This window comes from Ustilaginoidea virens, chromosome 6 (genome assembly GCF_000687475.1).
Source record: "Ustilaginoidea virens chromosome 6, complete sequence".
NCBI classification, from domain to species: domain Eukaryota; kingdom Fungi; phylum Ascomycota; class Sordariomycetes; order Hypocreales; family Clavicipitaceae; genus Ustilaginoidea; species Ustilaginoidea virens.
Genome location: NC_057321.1, coordinates 731,184 through 749,070, shown reverse-complemented (window position 1 = coordinate 749,070; position 17,887 = coordinate 731,184). Strand labels below are relative to the sequence as shown.

Here is a 17,887-nt window from a genome sequence, read left to right as displayed (position 1 = left end):
CTCACGCCCTTGCAAGCATACGGCTCGGCTTCTCGTGCCCCAACAAAGCCACGTAACTTTTCCCCTTGGACCCGGCCGTCGTCTCAAGGGCGGGTTCCAGCTCCAGCTCCAGCTCCAATTCCGGCTCCTCCTGGCTCGAGCGATCCCGCATAAGAAGACGCGCTGGCCCGAAGTTTTTTTTTCCCCCGAGGAAACATGATGGCTCGGTTTCGCCCTGTGCATTCTTTCTCTTCTCCCGCCCAGCGTTGATGCAGGTATTTGGCAAAATGTTTCCGCCGCCTTCTTCCCCAACCAGGGCCAAGGCTCCGGCCTCGCGGTTCCCCAACATCATGGGTGCGGTGCGTCGGCCGCCCAAGCTGGTGACGCTGTTTCTGCTCCTGGCCTGGATATACCTGTGCTCCATGTGGTTCCCCATCCGGGGATTCTCGTCGTCGTCGGACACGGCGCAGCCCGAGGCGGTGCACGAGGAGCACCATCACGTCGATTCGGGGCCGCAGTTTCCGGTGGTGCAGACACAGGCGCAGGATGCCAAGCATGACCAGAAGGAGGACCAGAAGCAGGACCAGAACCAGCAGCACCAGCAGCAGCAGTCTTCGGCGCAGAGTGGCCAGCAACAGACTCAAGATTCGCCCGCCAAAGACGCCCAGCCTTCCTCGCCCGCCCCCTCCTCCTCCTCGTCCATCACCCACGCCCTCCCAGAAGACAGCTCCGAGCTCGTCCTCGCCGGCTGGGACTCGTACAACAGAACCTGGCTGGACAAGTTCCTGCCAAACTGGAAAATCAACTTTTACATGGCTGACGACCCTGAAAAGTCGGAGCTCAAGTTCCCCGCCAAAAAGGGCAACGAGGCCATGATATACCTCAGGTACAGCACAATTCCCCCCCCTCCAAACCAGCCGCGTCCCCCACTCCCCACCCCCCTCCCAAACTAACTTCCCCCAGCTACATCATTGACCGCTACGAATCCCTCCCCGCACACGTCGTCTTCTTCCACTCGGACCGCTTCAACTGGTATACCGACGACCCGGACTACGACTCGCTCCCGCTGCTCAAGGCCCTCAAGCTCGACTACGTCAAGGAGCACGGCTTCGTCAACCTCCGCTGCACCTGGATGCTCGGGTGCCCCGCCGAGATCAAGCCCTCGCTGGACGAGAGCTCGTCCTCCAGCCCCGGCGCGCCCGTCCACGCCAAGCACGTCTACAAGAAGGCCTTTACGGAGCTCTATCCGGACCTGCACGTCCCCGCCGTGGTGGGCACCTCGTGCTGCGCCCAGTTCGCCGTCCACAGGGACAGAATCCTGAGGCGGCCCAAGAAGGACTACGAGCACTATCGCGACTGGCTGGTCAAGACGGATCTGGGTGACGACTTGAGCGTCCGCGTCTTTGAGTATTCCTGGCATAGTACGTTGTGCTTTTTATCTTTCTTTTTTTTTTCTTCTTCCCGGACCCACGACTAACCCCTTGTTAGTCATGTTTGGCAAGGCCGGCGTCTATTGCCCCAAAGTCGACACGTGCTACTGCAAAGTGTACGGCATGTGCGATCTCAAGTGCGACCAGATGGGCTGCGAAGGTCGGTACACGATGCCTCCCTCGCAGAACTTGCCCTCGGAGTGGCCCAGGAAGGGATGGAACGGCGAAGATCGAAAGTGGTCGGGAGAGCTTTGAGGGAGCGAAAAGACGAAGGTGTAGTAAAAACTACGATTGTAAGCTTATAAATTTACGTTGAGCGTCCCGTCTCGGACATGTTGAAAGTAAGCACAGCCCTGTCAAAAGACCCTGCTGTTCCCCGCCCCTCCGGCACTCATATGCAGAACCCCCAAGCCCCCATGTCCGCACGTCGCCACGCGCTACCGCCACGCCGCCACCGCCACGCCCCAGCCAGTAGAACGCTTATCCGCCCCCCACATCCAACCAGACCCTCCCTGCCCGCCACCCTACGCCACCAGCCGCCTGGCCCCCACAGCCACAGCCACGGCCACCGCGCTCCATCGCCCTCCACCAAATCCAAGCTTATTACTGCACCTCCCCCCAGCCTCGACCTGGGGAACCACTCCCGGCCAGACATCCGAACCCAAACCTCCGCCCGTCCCCAAAGCTTCCGTCGACATCGCCACCCCTCCGTGTGGCCCGGACGCGCGTCTACCTGGGTAGTCAAGGACCGGCATCGCCCGTGGCCATAGGAAGACAAGTGCGGGTTCTCTGCGGCCACGGGGCGGGCGCGACGCAACGGTGGGAACGGCCATGTCCACGGCGTCAGGGCTTGCCGTGAGGGCTGTCTGGATCCGCGCTCTTTGACCTTTGCGGCTGTGTCTTGTGCTCGCGCTTGTGCTGCCAAGCGTCTTGTTTTCTTTCCCTTTCCCCAGAGTGACCGGCTCATGCTGCGGCGCCGATGGCCCCCACGGCCGTGGGATCTGGGATATCTGGTGGGAAGGAGGGCTGGGGCTGCTGGGATGGGACGTTCCGGAAGGGCCGCTGGGCTTGCGGCAGTCCCGACTACTTCCTACGGGGGCGTGGCGCGGCGGCGGGCATCGCCGGACTAGAGGAAGCAGGCTGGGCGTCGTTGCCGTGGCAAACCTGGGGAATCCGGCGACGGATCCGGATGGAGGGGCAAGCCTCGGTGGCAGGTTGATCTCGTGGTGCGGTAAGGGTAAGTGGTCGGAAGAAGTAGGAGTAGAAGAAGATGAAGAAGATGAAGAAGATGAAGATGATGATGATGATGAAAAAGAAAAAGAAAAAGATGAGGAAAAAGAAAAAGAGGGCTGGCTATCAGGACCAGTTGCAAATAATGCCCACAAAGACAAACAGGCGACTCGAGCATAGAAACAGCCTTACAAGCGCAGCATCTGCGCAGCATCTGCGCAGCATCTTTGACAGGCATGGCAAAGAGGTCAGCGTTGGACTACGAGCGACTTGTAACAAACGGCATCTCCCTCCTCGGGCTCCCGGGGCCACAAGTCCCTCGAGAAAATAGACAGCAAAACTCAGAATAGCAAGTCATCGGTCGCGAGCAACCCCCGCTCCAATCACGCCGTGTCCAACTCATTCATCCGCGTTATGAACTCCTCCTGCAGGCGCTGCAGATACCTCGGCAGCGTCTCCTGGTTCCCGTGCTCCGCCGCTTGCTGAAGCGCTTCGTAAAGGTCAAGGACCAGCTTGCGCCGAGCCACCAGCTTCCTGGACTCCGAGTTCCGCCAGTTGGCCTCTCTCCGCCGTCGCATCTCCCTCGCCACCTCTTCTGCCCGGTCCGTGAAGCTTCGGGGAAACCCCAGCGCTCGCGCGAGAGCGATTCCGTAATGCTGAGTGGCGTCGACCGTGCCCGCGGTCGCTTTATACAGCATGCAAAGTTGGGGCGTGCCGTCTTCCGCCAGCGATCGCTCAGAAGCTAGATGAAGCTTCATCACGCTCGGGCGATCCTCGAGAACGTTGACAAGGTCGAGGAAGTGCGTCGCAAACCATACGAATGCCTTGGATTCAATCAGCGCTTCTGACATTGCAATCGCAATAGACAGGCCATCCCGTGTGCTGGTTCCTCGGCCAAGCTCGTCGACGATGATCAAGCTTTTTTCGTCCATGTTTCGCAGAATGAATGCCATTTCTCTCATCTCCACGGAAAATGTGGAAAGATTGGCTTCCAGGTTGTCGGTGAGCGATACCCGGGCGAAGATGTTGTGGATAATAGAAAACGAGGCGTATTCAGCAGGGACGAAACACCCGATTTGGGCCATGATTTGCAGCAGGGCAGCCGTTCTTATATAAGTGCTTTTCCCTGCCATGTTGCATCCCGTCACAATCTGGAAGCATCTCTGGCTTGAGACGTAGTAATCGTTTGGAACAAGATCCTCCGGCATAACCTGCGTGCCCACCAACATTAGCACGCTGGGTTCCCGACTGCTAGGACAACAACGTTTCTTTGCACCTTGTCTAGAATTGGATGGCGCCCTGCTTTCACCGCAAATGTACCTGTAAACTCGGGTCTGGTGTAGTCCCTGATTGTAGACAGATGTGCGAATGATGCTACCATGTCGACAAGAGCCACGGATTCGCACACCCTGAATAGCTCCGCAGACGCCTCTCTGAGATTCAAGATCAACCCCTGTATCATTACATCACTGCGGACAACTATTTCGTTTGACGTTTCCGAGAGCCGGACATTGAGCTTGACAAGCGGCATTGTCTGGCATTCGATATAGTCTTTTTTTCTGATGGCGTTTATAAAGATGGGCGGAATGGCTCCATCTCCCAGCGAACTAATCTTGAGCCAGTATTTTCGGCCATTGTCGAACTTCAACACCGGCCGAATGCCGCAATGAGCTAGTCAACGCCTTTAGTCACCTAGCCGTTGTTGGCCGCCGCCGGGCCTGGGGTTCTCATTCTACGTACTTTCAATGTCGTTGACGTGCAAATGAATCTGTTCGGTAAGTTCTTTGTAGGTTTGGCGTGCAACATCCAGCATGCCATTGATGCCAGACTTGACAGCAAACGTTCGTGCGTTTCTCATGTCCAATGGCGACGACATGACGGTCACGTCTGCTTCAATGACAGCCCGGATTCTCTTCATGATGGAATTCACCACCTCCGGCCGGCATATGTCCCGTATTTTCACCAGCAAGGCGCTTTTGCAGGCGGAAAGCGCCTGATGCAGCTCTGGAACCGCCTCCAAGAATGCCTTGACCGTGATTATGTACTGGATCTGTTGTTCTGCTTGATTGATCGTAGTCTTGGCGGATATCGTAATAATCTGGCATCTGTTAACTGTGTTGTATCAGATCTTGGCAGCCTTGTCTTGCCTTTGTCAGGATTCGTTCGACATCTTTAAAATTTTGCAGCGCTGTAAACCATTAGGGAGAGTCACGTAGCAATGGACATGATTATGGGGGAGACCTTTTCGAACACTGTGAAACATCTCCTCCGATCCGATAAGCTCACCCAGGGCGTCGTATCGGGGTCCTATGAACGTTTCGAACTTTGTTGGGGGCTGCAGAATATTGCTTCGAAGCATGCGCGATCCCATCGGGGTGATGGTCTGGTCGAGCAACCCAAACAGATTGTCTTTGGATTTTGGATTGCTGATATTGTGCAAAATCTCCAAGGATTGTACGACTGAAATATCAATCATCATGGTATCTTCTGATGGGCGATATCGAATGCGCAGCGAATTCGGAGCGAAGCTGAGATCAAACGTATATTCAATGAATTTCATGGCCTGCTCGCTGTTGGTTGTCTGTGCCTCCGTAGGCTACCGCAAACGGGTGCTGACGGGTGCTCTTACCGCTGCAAAGGAGCTGACTGAATAGTATTTTCCCTGTATCGCCACCTTGATCGGGTCAATGTCGCTCTCAAAAGCGAGCTTGTTGATGTAATCCAGGCCATCCACCTCCGACCAAGCAGATCGTTCAAAAAGCTCGATGGCGGCATCAGGAATCAGTTCATCCACTAGGGAATATAGCACACTGTTTTTGTTGGGCGGACACGCTGTGGACATGAAGACGATTCGCGAGGGGCCGGCCATTTGCAACTTGTGCACAGTCTTGACATAGGATTGGTTGTCGCAGATTTGACTGAGTACGGCTTCACCAAGACTCAGATTCACTAGAGCAACCCCGACCGACGGTGCCACGCCACGGGCTTCAGATAGAGCGCAGATTATGGTCTGGCGATCAGTTGAACCAAGCACGGATGTCAGTGTGCTTTGCCGAGACTTTCGACCAGAAACGGTAGTGGAGGGTCGTGATTGCGGTACCGCAGTGCTCGACCTGGCAAGACTCGTTTGAGGACGAGACACGGATGGCGTCAGAGCGACAGGTTGCGTTTTCCTGGTGGCCACATGGTTTGAGAGAGTCCGGTCGTCGACTGATTGGCAAAAATCAGAAGACCGGACTGAAGACTGGAAGTAGACGGAGTCGGCTCCAGCATCAGGTCTTGGAAAGGTGCTCATGATGAATTTCGGATTGTGGAATCATGAGTGAACCGTGAGTGTTCCAAAAGTCGGTGCTGCTGCCTCAACAAAGGCCGGCGATAAGATAAACTGCACTTGGCCTGATGGCCTAGTAGGGTAGTCTTGGCGAATCCTTCAGCCTCTACTTCGCTCCTTCCCTTTTCAAATACATGACGACACGTGCCACTTCCAAGAAAGGCCAATACAGACGGGGCTCAGAGCTCCAGGTCATACTGTAAGCAGACTTGATCCTGATGAGTTACCTCAATTTAACAAGCGAGCCCTACAAAAGTCGATACGGCATGGTATAAACAAGAAGCCCAATAGAGCCGTACATGCGGTACGAGCCTGGAGATCAGGGAGCAGCAACCTTGTGCGGTCCGCAGGATTTGGACAACGGGACAGTCGTGGAACCGCCATGTGCAAAGAAGAAGATCGAGATCTGCACGGACTGCGCAACTGTCACAAGACAAGCCTGGCTGTCATCAGACAAGCCCGGGACAACATGGCGATGCTGGTTGCTCGAGAGATCAGTCCAGACTAGCTCTCTCTGCTTACAGCGTGCGTCAACCTATCCGGTCGCGATTCCCGTTTCTGTCACGTATACTCGTGCGGTTATCTTCAACTATTTTCATGCTTTGAAGCCAGATCTCAACAAGCACATCAAGGCGGAGGGAACAAAAATCGTCAAGGATAGGAAGCATCACAAAACGCCTGGTGATGTTCCAGGATATGATATTGTTTCCACTTGGGCTGCGAATACGATGAAAAAGTCACGAAGGCAAGGCTGAAGCGAAAACTACGAAAAATGGGGATGCAAGGTCGTGAATCGCAAGGTGGTCAGTGTCTCAGTGGTTGGGTGCTGAAGATCTCATGCAACCAACAATGAACAATCACGAACTTGGGGGGCCTGAGCACATTGCTGAATGACGCAAGAGTGCCGAACACTGGTAGGCAAGACCCAGAAGCTGAGGCATCTCACTACACCTCTCAACACGCGCAGAAAGAGTACATGGTCAGTAGTTTCTCGTCGATTGAGCACTCAAACTGAGCCGCGTCCAGATTCAAGACCATCTGCAGCCCTTCAAACGGACATTTCCGACGACTGGTTCGGTCAAAACGACACGTCGGGTAAAACAAAGAGGGAGTGCCGCGCAATGACGATCTGTTCTCCCACTTGGGGCTCTGGAGAGCAGCCGTAGGTCAGCAACATTAGAAGCGCCAAAATGGACAGGAACAGAGAGGTCGAGAAACTTCTGCCTCCCAAAAAAAATTCGATACGAAAACGACAAGGGCCTAAGAGCAACAGTTCAGGTCAATTTTTCTATGGAAACGGGAGCATATTGGTAGACACCCTTGATTACGGCTCGCTCCTCTGTCCTGAAGCCAATACTGTGAGCCTCGAGGTGAGTGATTGCGGAGACTCGAGGCGGGGCAAGAAGGCAAAACTGTCGCATTCAACCCCACTTACCGCTTCTGGGACCCCTGGCCTCACCGCCTAAATTTCGTCAGATTTCTGCCGCCCCCGATTTGTCAATATTGAGATTTGCAGCAGAAGCCAAGAATTGGTGGCATATTCATCCCACTCATTTGAGCAAACTCTACAATGGCCACCATCGTCCCTCCACCGTCGAAGCGGCAACGTCGCGAAGATGCTGAACGGTCAAGAGTACAGCAAGATGTCAACAGCGCAATGTCCGGGCCCGAAGGCTCCTTCAAGGCTCGATTTCTGGATGGCGATGGCAATCAAGTGTGCGACGTTATCGAAGTGCCTCTGGCCGATGCCTCGGAGAAGAATCTGTCTCTTCTACTGAACACCTTGCTGGCTAGGGTAATATTGGCCGCTATCCCGTCGCGATTTACCAGTCTCGCAAAGTAACCAGCGTGAGACTCATTAGGAACGAGAAGACTATCTGCCCTACCGATTCCGAATCCATATTCCCGACTCCGACATCATCGTTGACCAATACCCGACAGATCTCTTGCAGCTCCTCAAAAGTCATGGAATCGCCAACCCTTTTGAAACAACCGTCACCTTGACCGCGGAGCCGCAGTCGGTATTTAAAGTGCAAGTGGTCACGAGAATGTCGCACAAGGCCACTGGCCACGGACAGCCAATCTTGGCCGCTCGGTTTAGCCCCGCCACCAACACCCGCCTCGCCACCGGATCTGGCGATAACACCGCGAGAATATGGAACACTGAGACAGGCACGCCAAAGCACACATTGGCAGGTCACACGGGCTGGGTTCTCTGCGTCGAGTGGTCTCCGGACGGCGAGCGGCTTGCCACGGGGAGCATGGACAAGTCAGTGAGGCTGTGGGATCCCTCCTCGGGCAAGGCCACAGGTTCCCCCCTCACTGGTCACAGCAAGTGGATTACAAACATTGCTTGGGAGCCCTACCATCTCTGGAGAGACGGGACGCCACGGTTGGCTAGTGCGAGCAAGGACGCGACAGTTCGCATCTGGGTGGCCAACACGGGACGTTGCGAACATGTCCTCTCGGGGCACAAGAGCTCCGTCAGCTGCATCCGCTGGGGCGGAACGGGCCTCATTTACACTGGCAGCCACGACAAGACGGTGCGAGTCTGGGACTCGGTCAATGGCATGCTGGTGCACGCCCTCTCCTCTCACGCTCACTGGATCAACCACCTGGCGTTATCGACCGAATTCGCACTGCGGACCGCCTACCACGACCACCAAGAAATACCAGGCACCGACGAAGCAAAGAGGGCCAAGGCAAAGCAAAGGTTTGAGAAGGCTGCCCGGGTGCAGGGCAGGATATCGGAGAGGCTGGTCTCAGCGAGTGATGACTTCACCATGTATCTGTGGGAGCCGGCGCAGAGCAGCAAGCCCATTGCCAGGATGGTCGGACACCAAAAGCAGATCAACCACGTAGCTTTCTCGCCAGACGACACCCTGATTGCGAGCGCAGGCTGGGACAACCATACCAAGATATGGAGCGCTAGGTACGTGTGGTGCCGGTGCCCAAAAAAAAAAAAAAAAAAAAAAAAAAAAAAAAAAAAAAAAAAAAAAAAAAAAAAAAACGTGAAGGCATCGTCAGGCGCTAACCAGGGGGTGGGGGCAAATGACAGGGATGGCAAGTTCATCAACACCCTTCGCGGTCATGTTGCCACCGTCTACCAATGCTCGTTCTCGGCAGACTCCAGGCTCCTAGTGACGGGGTCGAAGGACACCACTCTAAAGGTGTGGTCCATGTCATCGTTCAAGCTGGTGAATGACTTGGTAGGCCATACTGATGAGGTGTACGCGGTCGACTGGGCGCCGGATGGGAAGCGGGTAGCCAGCGGGGGGAAGGACAAAGCTGTAAGGCTCTGGCAGAACTAGGAGTAGGTGCGTGTGTTGGTATCCAGCTTGGCGGACAATGCTGATGCCGGAAACATTGCTTCAGGGAATGCCGTCCCCGTGGAAACAAGAACGAAGTCTTATATATATATATTGAACAGGGGGCATGACTTGGTGGTGCCTGGTATCAGTCTGCCAAACGGGCTTGTCAGAGGACGTGTGCAAAGAACGCGTCAACTATTTGATTTGACTTTCACCGTAGAGGCAATGCACACCTTCTGGGGCCCGTTTTGCAGCCTTTACGGTATAGCAGATGTTATAGATTTGCTGGTAGATGGCGGCGATTTTGGCCCCGTGGCAGTGATTCTGACCAGATGCGCAAAGTACGAATTAGAAAGACGCGGCTCTGCTGCGACGTTGCATCACCCATTTATGCATCGCTTTAGCTCCAAGCACGTTTGGAGTCTGGCTGCCTCTAGCCATCCGTTGAGGCCCTGCAGACTCCATCTCGCAGGAGGCGAACCAAAGTCGCCATGTGTCGGATGATTCGGCACCTCTCCCCGGTTCGTTCATCATCCTTTTTCCCTACAGACATTTGCCGACACGGCCCTGGGATTTCAAAACGATGCAACGACAAACTAGGGCCGGATCTGCATCTCGCAACGGGTGTGCAACACAGCCACTGCACTGTTATCCCCGCCAGAGGTATGGCTGGCTCGGTTAAAGTCTGGTGCTCGTTGTGTTGCAGATGCCATTACGGCAGGGCTGGCACTGCCGGGAAGAAAGTCCACCACTCGAGATAGCCCCGATGTAGGCGGAAGGAGCCACACAGCTCGGGGGAGGCAGTCGGAGTGTCAGTCCAACGTCGGGGACTTGGGGACAGTCATGAGCATATTTCGATAATAGCAGCCGCGGGGCCATGCTAGAGTGCCACGGGTTTACCAAACATCCAAACGAACTTGACCGAGGGCTGCCGCCCTGTCATCCGGGTCATCAAGTATAAGGCCTGACGATGCCTGCCGGTTGGCATGGAGATCACTCTGGACATACACAGGCAGTACAGGGACCCCTTGCAACAGGTAGACCACGTCGCTACAAAGACCAAGTCTCGCGCATAGAACAGAGGATTCAGCCCTTGACCATCTACAAAGCTTGCCCATACATTCTGTTTTTGCGACCCTAATAGTGACGGTCCACATCTGTTTTGTGCCTATCAATAACCATCTCCTTCATCGTCGGATTCTACAAATCATTCGTCAGGGTTGCGGTACCGAAGGCGTGAGATGAGTTCAAAGCTGACGAGTGTAGTGCAGGAAGTGACGATGAAGAGATTGTCATAGAGGGACGTGGACGGTCATGGACGGTCGTGAACTGGGGTCATCAAGAGATATTGCCAAGTATGCGCGTATTCAAAGGGAATTCTTTTCCATCTTGTGTGCGGACGTGGTCTTTATGCCACCAGTCTACATAAGTGCGAGGGCGTGTACGGTCTGGCCGTAACTACCCGCAGCTAGACATCCACCAACAGCAGCAAAAGAGCGCCTTGAGCAGCACAAGGACAAAACCGCAAGAAAAGGAGATCAACCCTCCCAGCCGGCGGATTAGGAAGCTAGAGCGTCACCTGCTACAGCGTTGCCAGAACCCGCCACCTACCGACGTAGGTGGCCAGCCGGGGGAGCCCGGGACCCTCTTGGAGAGGAACAGCTCTTGGTCAAGCTGTTTTTGAAAACGCCCTGGCGAGGACCGCCATTGCAGTGGTGATTCGGGAAGGGGTGCCAGCCGGACACGACCGGACTTGGTTGACGATTCGTCTGTCATCGCTGTCATCACTGTCACCACTGATTCTTCATCGTCATGCACTACTCGCAGGTTTGAAGAACGTCAAACTTTGCTGCGTCCTCCTTCCAACATTGTCCTTCCGAGAAAATCAGCAAATGTCCTTCGACAATGCGACATTTTTCTACATGCGTCCAGGAGTTGCTCTCTAGCGCTGCATGTGCTCAAAGGGGAAACGTTGCGGCAGCCATCTATCATACCTGTCTTTCCATCACTGGCATCTTGTTTCGCGGCATGTGTTGACCCAAACGGGCATTATACAATCCAGACGGATGAAAAAATTGAAAAAGAACAAGTGGCAGCATGTCAGTCTACAATCATCCCCAACTTGGAGCCGCGCTCTTGGATACGTTCCCGCCATCTCTCTCATCCACACCCCCTACGCCGGACGGACTGTCCACGACCCATCCTCCGTGTCGGAAGCCGAGAAGATCAACTCGCCCCGTCTTCGCATCGCCTCCGGGTCGAGAAAAACGGCGAGCCGAGTCCCGCTGCCGCCTCCGAGGTTGGTGATTCTGCAGATAATGTACACCCGCCTTGTCTGGCCGGGGCTTATCAGAGCGTCTCGGATCTACCCACTTGTCAGCGTCACCGCCGGAGCCCCGGGGCCACGAAGCTCGCTCCAGACCAACGTACATGCGCTTCCTGGTTATCGCTCATGTAGAATGGCGCCTGGCGGTTGGGACCCGTCGTCGCCTTCACCTCAAAGTAGTACGTCGGCCGCATGCCGCTCTGGATCCCGTGCCTCGAGTACCCCCTCGCGACGAGGAACTCGGTAAAGGCTCCCGTTTCGTCAGGGTACTCGATGTCTGCGATTCCGTCGTGCGCCGGGCCCGCGCCGTCCAGATCTGGATTCGAGGGGCTCGTCATCCTGAGCGAACTCGTCCAATTCCGAGGGCCGAAATTCGGCAGGCCCAGGCTTTGCAGGTATTCAAACACCTATGCTCGCCGTCGTCAGTTGTACATGCCGGGCTTTTTTTTTTTTTTTTTTTTCTTTTTCTGCTTCCCCGAAGAGCGCAAATGGAAATGGTTTGTACTGACGTAGAGCTCTCCAGCAGCGCCAAGGCGGTGTTTCCACTCCTTGTCATGCTTCGCAAACGCCGCAGATGTAATGTCAGGCGGCAGAGCATCGTCGCCGTTGCGGCATATCCCGCCAGTGGTCATGCCGCTGTTGTCGAAGGCGCCAGACCGTGCGTGCTGCCGTGCCGCTGTGGTGACGTTCTCGACGACTCTTGCGTATGCGTCAGCCTGGGAAACGCCCGGAAGCTCCCATGGCTGCGTCGGTGACGCGATACCAGCCGCCGGGTGCTGCTGGTCGGCGCGAGAGACGTCTCGAGTCGCAACTTTAGGCGCTTTCCAGGCCGGGTCGTATCCGTACGGCACCTCGTTGTTGTGATACGGTTGTTGAGGGTCGCGGGGAGAGGGCGGCTTCCTGCAGCAGCAGCAGCAGAGAGCGCAAGCCAAGAGCGAGAGCGCGACCACGGCCGCACCGGCAATGATGCCTATCCGCGCCCCTAGGCTGAGGCTCCTCCACCCCGCTGCGATGTCTGGCTCACTGCCGGAGCCTGCGCTCGAACCAGACGAGGGACGAGCCGTTGCTGAGGAAGCGGCGGCGGCGGCCCCTGTGGCAACTGGCGCGACCGAGACGGTGCTCGTCGCCTGCGGCCGCTCGGGCCGCTTTCTGTTGCAGCTAAGCATAATGGCCGCTATGGACTTGGAAGCAAAGTCAGAAAGGCAGAGAAAGTCACTGCCCGTCTTGTAAAAGTCCAGAACGCCCTGCCGGGTCGCACACGCCGCGTCGTCGAAGAGATACGGGACAACGGTGCCGCCGCCCGCGCACGGCACGCTGCCATGGCGCAGAGAAACCAGGCCCGGCGTTACGATGCAGGTGCTGAGGTTCAACGCGGCGCTGGGCGTGATTGCGCTGGCCGTCTTGCAGTCGACGCTGGAGTAGAAGCTGACCGGGACATCGAGACTGCGCGCCAGCCGGGTCAGACTGAGCAAAGCAAGGCCTTGCCCTACCGAGAGGTACAGCATCGGGGCGAGGATGGGGTCAAAGGACGGCTGTTGAACCAGCGCAAGGCAGCTCGGTTGTAGGTTGAAAGTTTGACGGGGGGCCGGCGAACCAAGCTCAATCCATCATCTAGATGAGCATGCGGCGCGAGACGGACAACTGTCTTGGGAGCCGGCATCCTCCAGGACCGGATGGATATAACGGGATCTGGGTTTCGATGAAGACAAGACATGGAGCTGTGCTGGACCCTTGCCGACTGCGGCTGAGGATCATCTCGACCTGCAGGAAACTAGCACCTGGAACCCCATCAGCTTCTCACCAGGCCAACGCCAGACGGCACGGCTCGCCCAAGGAGCATGCGCCCGTCGCAGTCGGTCCGCATGCCATGCAGGGGTCCCGGAGCCCCTGCATTCCACAGGACGCGCCGTGGCGCTCCAGACGGCGTCAGGTGGTACAGATTACATACCGCGGACACCCGCTATCCAGGTCTTTTTTGACGTTGATTTTCGACAGCTTCTTGATAATGACCTGAAGCGAGATTACTAGTCGTAACTGCTCTCAAGATGGCGCGCTTTACGGATATAAGTCGGCGGTACTATTCTATACGTGAATAGCTGTGTAAAGACTACTAGTAGGATCAGGCCGTTGCTGAAGTAAAGCACCAGATCTACTTGCCACGGCGCGCAAGAGATTATCTTGCTTTGTTTTGTTCAAGGAGAAGCTAATACTTACTACTAGCCTTACTCGGATGTGAGGGGCACGATGTGATATGAAGGAGGCTTGATTGAGCTGAGCTAGGATGTGATGGTGGAGCGCCTATATACATAGGTAAGGTCATATGACATTGGTCTACTAGAGTAAATTTAGAATGCCTTTATACTACAAATGCTTAGATATCTAAGAAGAGTATTAGCTTTAGGGTCTTCTGTATATGTTATACTAAGCAGTTGCTTACTGCTCAAGCTCGTTGACACTGAAACTGGTAAAATAACTAGCCATAGCATAGGCGCTCCTGCGCGATCCCTCGAAGTTGTCTCCGTCGGGACTTTTAGCGCGGCAAGCGATGACCCAAGCGGACCGAGTTTTGCCGATGGACTAGTCTTGCTCCTGAGCACTTGGCAAGTATAGGTAGCAGCCTTTATGGTGATCGAGGATTCTGATTCAGCAAGTACAAACCCAAGTCTTGCTTCATTGCTGTTGGGAAGACTCCGTCAGAAATACACTCAATAGAGGTCAGCGGAGTGGACGCACGGTTCTTCATGGCTTAGCAGCCCGGGCAATCGAGCCTAGGTACTATCTTGGAAACATATAAACGATAAACGCACAAGATTCTTCCCGACCCAGCAGCTTGGGCCTAATCAAGGCTATCGAGCTACCGAGACGACCGAAACGACCGAGACTATCCATGCCAGCCACATAACGTAAACGCACATGGTCCGTCCCGACCCAGCAGCCTGCGCCTAATCAGACTATCCACACTTATCCAGATACACCTGAACGCACAAGGTTCTTCACTCAGCAGCCTGCGCCTAATCAGACCAAACATATCCTCCTGACACACCTAAACGATTCTTCATCGAACGCGGACGACAAACCCCCTCCCTCGCTTACCCTATCGCAGTATATGAAGCCCAATACCGCGGCACTCTGTCCGTCATCACATTTCAACTTCACACACCCCCCTGCTGCTTCGGTTCGCCCGTCGGCGTCACTATCAAACCTTCGACGCGATAGACCCTCTCCGCAGCCGGCCGAAGTAGGCCGACGTGGTAGCGCTATCCGCAAACTCCGTCACCCGCACAACCCGGGCGCCATCCTCGCTCATGCGCAGCCAAAACACAGCTTCGTTGCTGAACGCCCCGTGGACGCTCTCGGCCGTCGCCAGGACGTGTGCGCACACAGCCCGCGCGCGCGGATCAACCATCGTCTCGAGCTCCTCGACCTGGAAATCCTCCAGGACCCCTTTGAGCGTGCGGATATACTCGGCGTGCTCCTGGATGCTCATGGCTCTCCGGCCGATCGACTGCGGCAGGAACACGTGCATGCACCCGGGGCTTTTCAGCGACGCGAGGGCGCCCGGGTCGAGGTTCCGGAAGGCCTCGAGGAAGCGCACGTATGTTGCTCGTAGCGCTGTTGCGACGCGGTCTGCTTCGTTGGCGGGGTGCATCGTGACAGCCTGTTTGCCGTTGGGTCCTGGCCCCGGGAGCGATGACGGGGCGTAGCGGGAACAAGGTGATGATGCCGCGGACACCAGCCAGGCCGGGGTCGAATCAGTGACCACGGCAGAAACTGCGCGTCATATAGACCAGAACAGGTCGACGTGGGTGGCAGCAGAGCTGTACCGTGAGGGGGGCCGTGCTACTCTTATACAGGGTTCTCGTCATTTGTCAAATTACCCTCGTTGCACCCACAGGGCGACGCCGCACCAAGTGCGGCTGTATTGGGCGTTTGTATCCTGTGACACTGCTTGAGCGGCTGAAAGCCGCGTACTTGGGTTTGGTGGTCGAGGGGATGGTCTACCACCCTTGACCGATGAGAGATGGAGCTGACGCTTGATTGTCCGCAAATGTCGGCCCCGTTGAAACTCGTTGGGGATATGTCAAAAGGTGGGAAATTATGCTCAAACGCCGACTTGTTGATTCCGATGCGTTTGATGGTCGATAATGTCGTCGAATGCAAGCTGCTGCTCCGGGGAGAATAACGTGAAACTGAAATACATTGCTTGCACTAAACAGACAAGATATCTCGTCTTTTGAATGCACTCATGGCTGCCGTGCAGCTTCAGTTGGAAACTCTACATGCTATGGTATTGACAGAGTGTTTATATACCCCATGACATCCCAAATATTCAGCTATATGAGCAATCAACTGTTTATCTCGAGTTAAAGAGAGTGTGCAAGGTCCGTACCCGATTGCATAGTCGCCTAGACCAAAAAACACGCCAGTCCGACCATGCGGCCGCACAGCGCTTCCTCTAGAGTTTGAGAGGCAAAGGCAATACGGAAGCCCATCTACGACACTCCCGTAGCAGGAAAGACGGCGAAGCAGCTGTCATCCTCTGCCAAGGCTGCGCAAGATACAGAAAGAATAATACGTCTCAAGCAAACCCTCCATCCCCTACTCGAGGGCAAAAGAGTGGTCGAGTTTTAAGCCGCACCCGTGTGAATCAGCAAAGACCTTCTTCAGAATACTCGCTTCGATCATGCTGCTTTTTATCAATGATGCTGGATATATCACGTCGCCAGAAGCGGGCAAAGAAATGGTAATCGGCCTTGGTCAGCTCTTCCGGGGAGAAGGAGAAGTGCTCGGGCAATATACGGTCGTAAAAAACTGACGTAAATCCTACCGGATCCATCACTGCCAGAGTGACCCAAAACGAACCGTAAATCCAAGCTTCCTGCATGGTCGAAGAGAGGGGCTCCGCGTTTCGCGTGTGGTTCTGAATCTGCTCCTCGTCTCGTAGGCGTTGGAGAAACTTGGCATGCACGGGTGCGTCTTCAGCAGGTTCAATCTCGTCGACCAATTTTCCGCTGAGCCAGTACGGCGGCTGGATGAATTCAATGGGCAGCGAGCAGGCGAATTCCATCAATCACACAGGTAACATTCCAGTTGTCGTCGACAAAGATGTTGCTTCGGTGAAGATGGGTTAAACAGAGGGCAAAGGGCCCGTTGACCAGCTTCTTTTGGAAGAGCTGTGGGAATACTATTTCGGCGGCGGCCAGGCTGGACATTTGGTACCATGCGTCGTCGCGACTTTCTACCGCGTTGGGCTGGTGGAGGCGCCGGTCGTCGAAAGCCTCCAACTGATGGCGGATGAAGTCGTCGACATTGGAAACAGGTCGTGCGTCGCGAAATGCCGACAGGGATGCCTTTGTCCTCCTGCATGGCAGACTAAACGTTCAAGGGACGGTTATCCAGATGCCGATATCCCTTGCCGTCAAGTCGGAAAGAGCCGATACGGGGCTGGCGGATGCTTGCCAGGGAGAGAATGATGCTGGCGAGGTCTCGCTGCAGATTCTGCTGCAGGCGGACGTCGTCGCGCTTTTCATCCCAAGACTCTGGGAGCATCTCGCCCGAAGTTATTGTTTGGATGAGAACGTAGCCAATATCGAGGTCGGCCAGACGGCTAGAGTGGTGACACGGTGGCACACGTGGCGCGAAGGCTGTCGGAATCCGAAAGCTGCCCAAAATCGTCGTCGAGCGTGCCAGGACCAGCGACACCACCACGGACGAAGATGGAGATGGGTAAACTACCGAGAGTAGGCCGAGCGTCAGGATGCGACTACGTGCGAGCCACGGCACTTACTCTCGGGTCAGTGGACAGCCCAAAGCCGTAGAGCTTCGGGATAGGAACCAAAGGGCAGTTCTCCTGGAGCCAGGCGTACGTGGCAGCCTCGCAATTGACCTTTTCGTTAGAGTTGCCGGGGCTTGCTGCGTCTCCAACGCAGGAAGACAGGGGGAAGCGCAGGAAACAAACTCGGGAACTAGGGGTCTTGCAGAGCGGTCGGCATCGACTCGGACGGGGACGCAAAGGTTAAACGACCCATGACGCCAGTAGTCCTGAGGAGAAACGGAAACTTCTGTGGAGTTTGTGCCGAGGTGATGAGCCACGACATCGGCGAGCAGGGGACGATGACTGTCTATCCGAGTGTAGAAATCTTGCTTCTGCTGCGGATAGGCTAAGCATGAAGAACGTTGCTGCTCTTTTCCGCGCGGCCGAGAAGGTGATGGGGCCAGAGAGCAGGTCGCGTGTCGCCTTGTTCAAGGAGTCGCGGCCCGGACCCAGTTGTCCAAACGT

The 17,887-nt window shown here is 55.5% G+C and overlaps 6 protein-coding genes across 6 annotated transcripts; 2 read left to right on the top strand and 4 right to left on the bottom strand.

Annotated features, from left to right (window-relative positions):
- Positions 1–248: 248 nt before the first annotated feature.
- On the top strand, positions 249–1,664 carry UV8b_07176 (uncharacterized protein; the record flags this gene model as incomplete). The annotated part of the gene is made up of 3 exons (XM_043144673.1): positions 249–865; positions 943–1,400; positions 1,468–1,664. The coding sequence occupies 3 exons, from the start codon at positions 249–251 to the stop codon at positions 1,662–1,664; spliced, it is 1,272 nt and encodes a 423-aa protein (XP_043000608.1).
- A 1,358-nt stretch (positions 1,665–3,022) lies between these two features.
- On the bottom strand, positions 3,023–5,934 carry UV8b_07175 (uncharacterized protein; the record flags this gene model as incomplete). Its single annotated transcript, XM_043144672.1, has 6 exons — positions 3,023–3,850; positions 3,916–4,310; positions 4,380–4,737; positions 4,787–4,827; positions 4,881–5,202; positions 5,269–5,934. The coding sequence occupies 6 exons, from the start codon at positions 5,932–5,934 to the stop codon at positions 3,023–3,025; spliced, it is 2,610 nt and encodes an 869-aa protein (XP_043000607.1).
- A 1,606-nt stretch (positions 5,935–7,540) lies between these two features.
- UV8b_07174 (uncharacterized protein) lies at positions 7,541–9,281 on the top strand (the record flags this gene model as incomplete). The annotated part of the gene is made up of 3 exons (XM_043144671.1): positions 7,541–7,765; positions 7,833–8,902; positions 9,029–9,281. The coding sequence occupies 3 exons, from the start codon at positions 7,541–7,543 to the stop codon at positions 9,279–9,281; spliced, it is 1,548 nt and encodes a 515-aa protein (XP_043000606.1).
- Positions 9,282–11,454: 2,173 nt separating this feature from the next.
- UV8b_07173 (uncharacterized protein) lies at positions 11,455–13,112 on the bottom strand (the record flags this gene model as incomplete). The annotated part of the gene is made up of 3 exons (XM_043144670.1): positions 11,455–11,646; positions 11,712–12,014; positions 12,117–13,112. The coding sequence occupies 3 exons, from the start codon at positions 13,110–13,112 to the stop codon at positions 11,455–11,457; spliced, it is 1,491 nt and encodes a 496-aa protein (XP_043000605.1).
- Positions 13,113–14,803: 1,691 nt separating this feature from the next.
- On the bottom strand, positions 14,804–15,256 carry UV8b_07172 (uncharacterized protein; the record flags this gene model as incomplete). The annotated part of the gene is made up of 1 exon (XM_043144669.1): positions 14,804–15,256. One exon carries the CDS (start codon positions 15,254–15,256, stop codon positions 14,804–14,806), a length of 453 nt encoding a protein of 150 aa, XP_043000604.1.
- A 999-nt stretch (positions 15,257–16,255) lies between these two features.
- Positions 16,256–17,705, bottom strand: UV8b_07171 (uncharacterized protein; the record flags this gene model as incomplete). The annotated part of the gene is made up of 5 exons (XM_043144668.1): positions 16,256–16,636; positions 16,692–16,892; positions 16,987–17,215; positions 17,376–17,581; positions 17,640–17,705. The coding sequence occupies 5 exons, from the start codon at positions 17,703–17,705 to the stop codon at positions 16,256–16,258; spliced, it is 1,083 nt and encodes a 360-aa protein (XP_043000603.1).
- Positions 17,706–17,887: the final 182 nt, after the last annotated feature.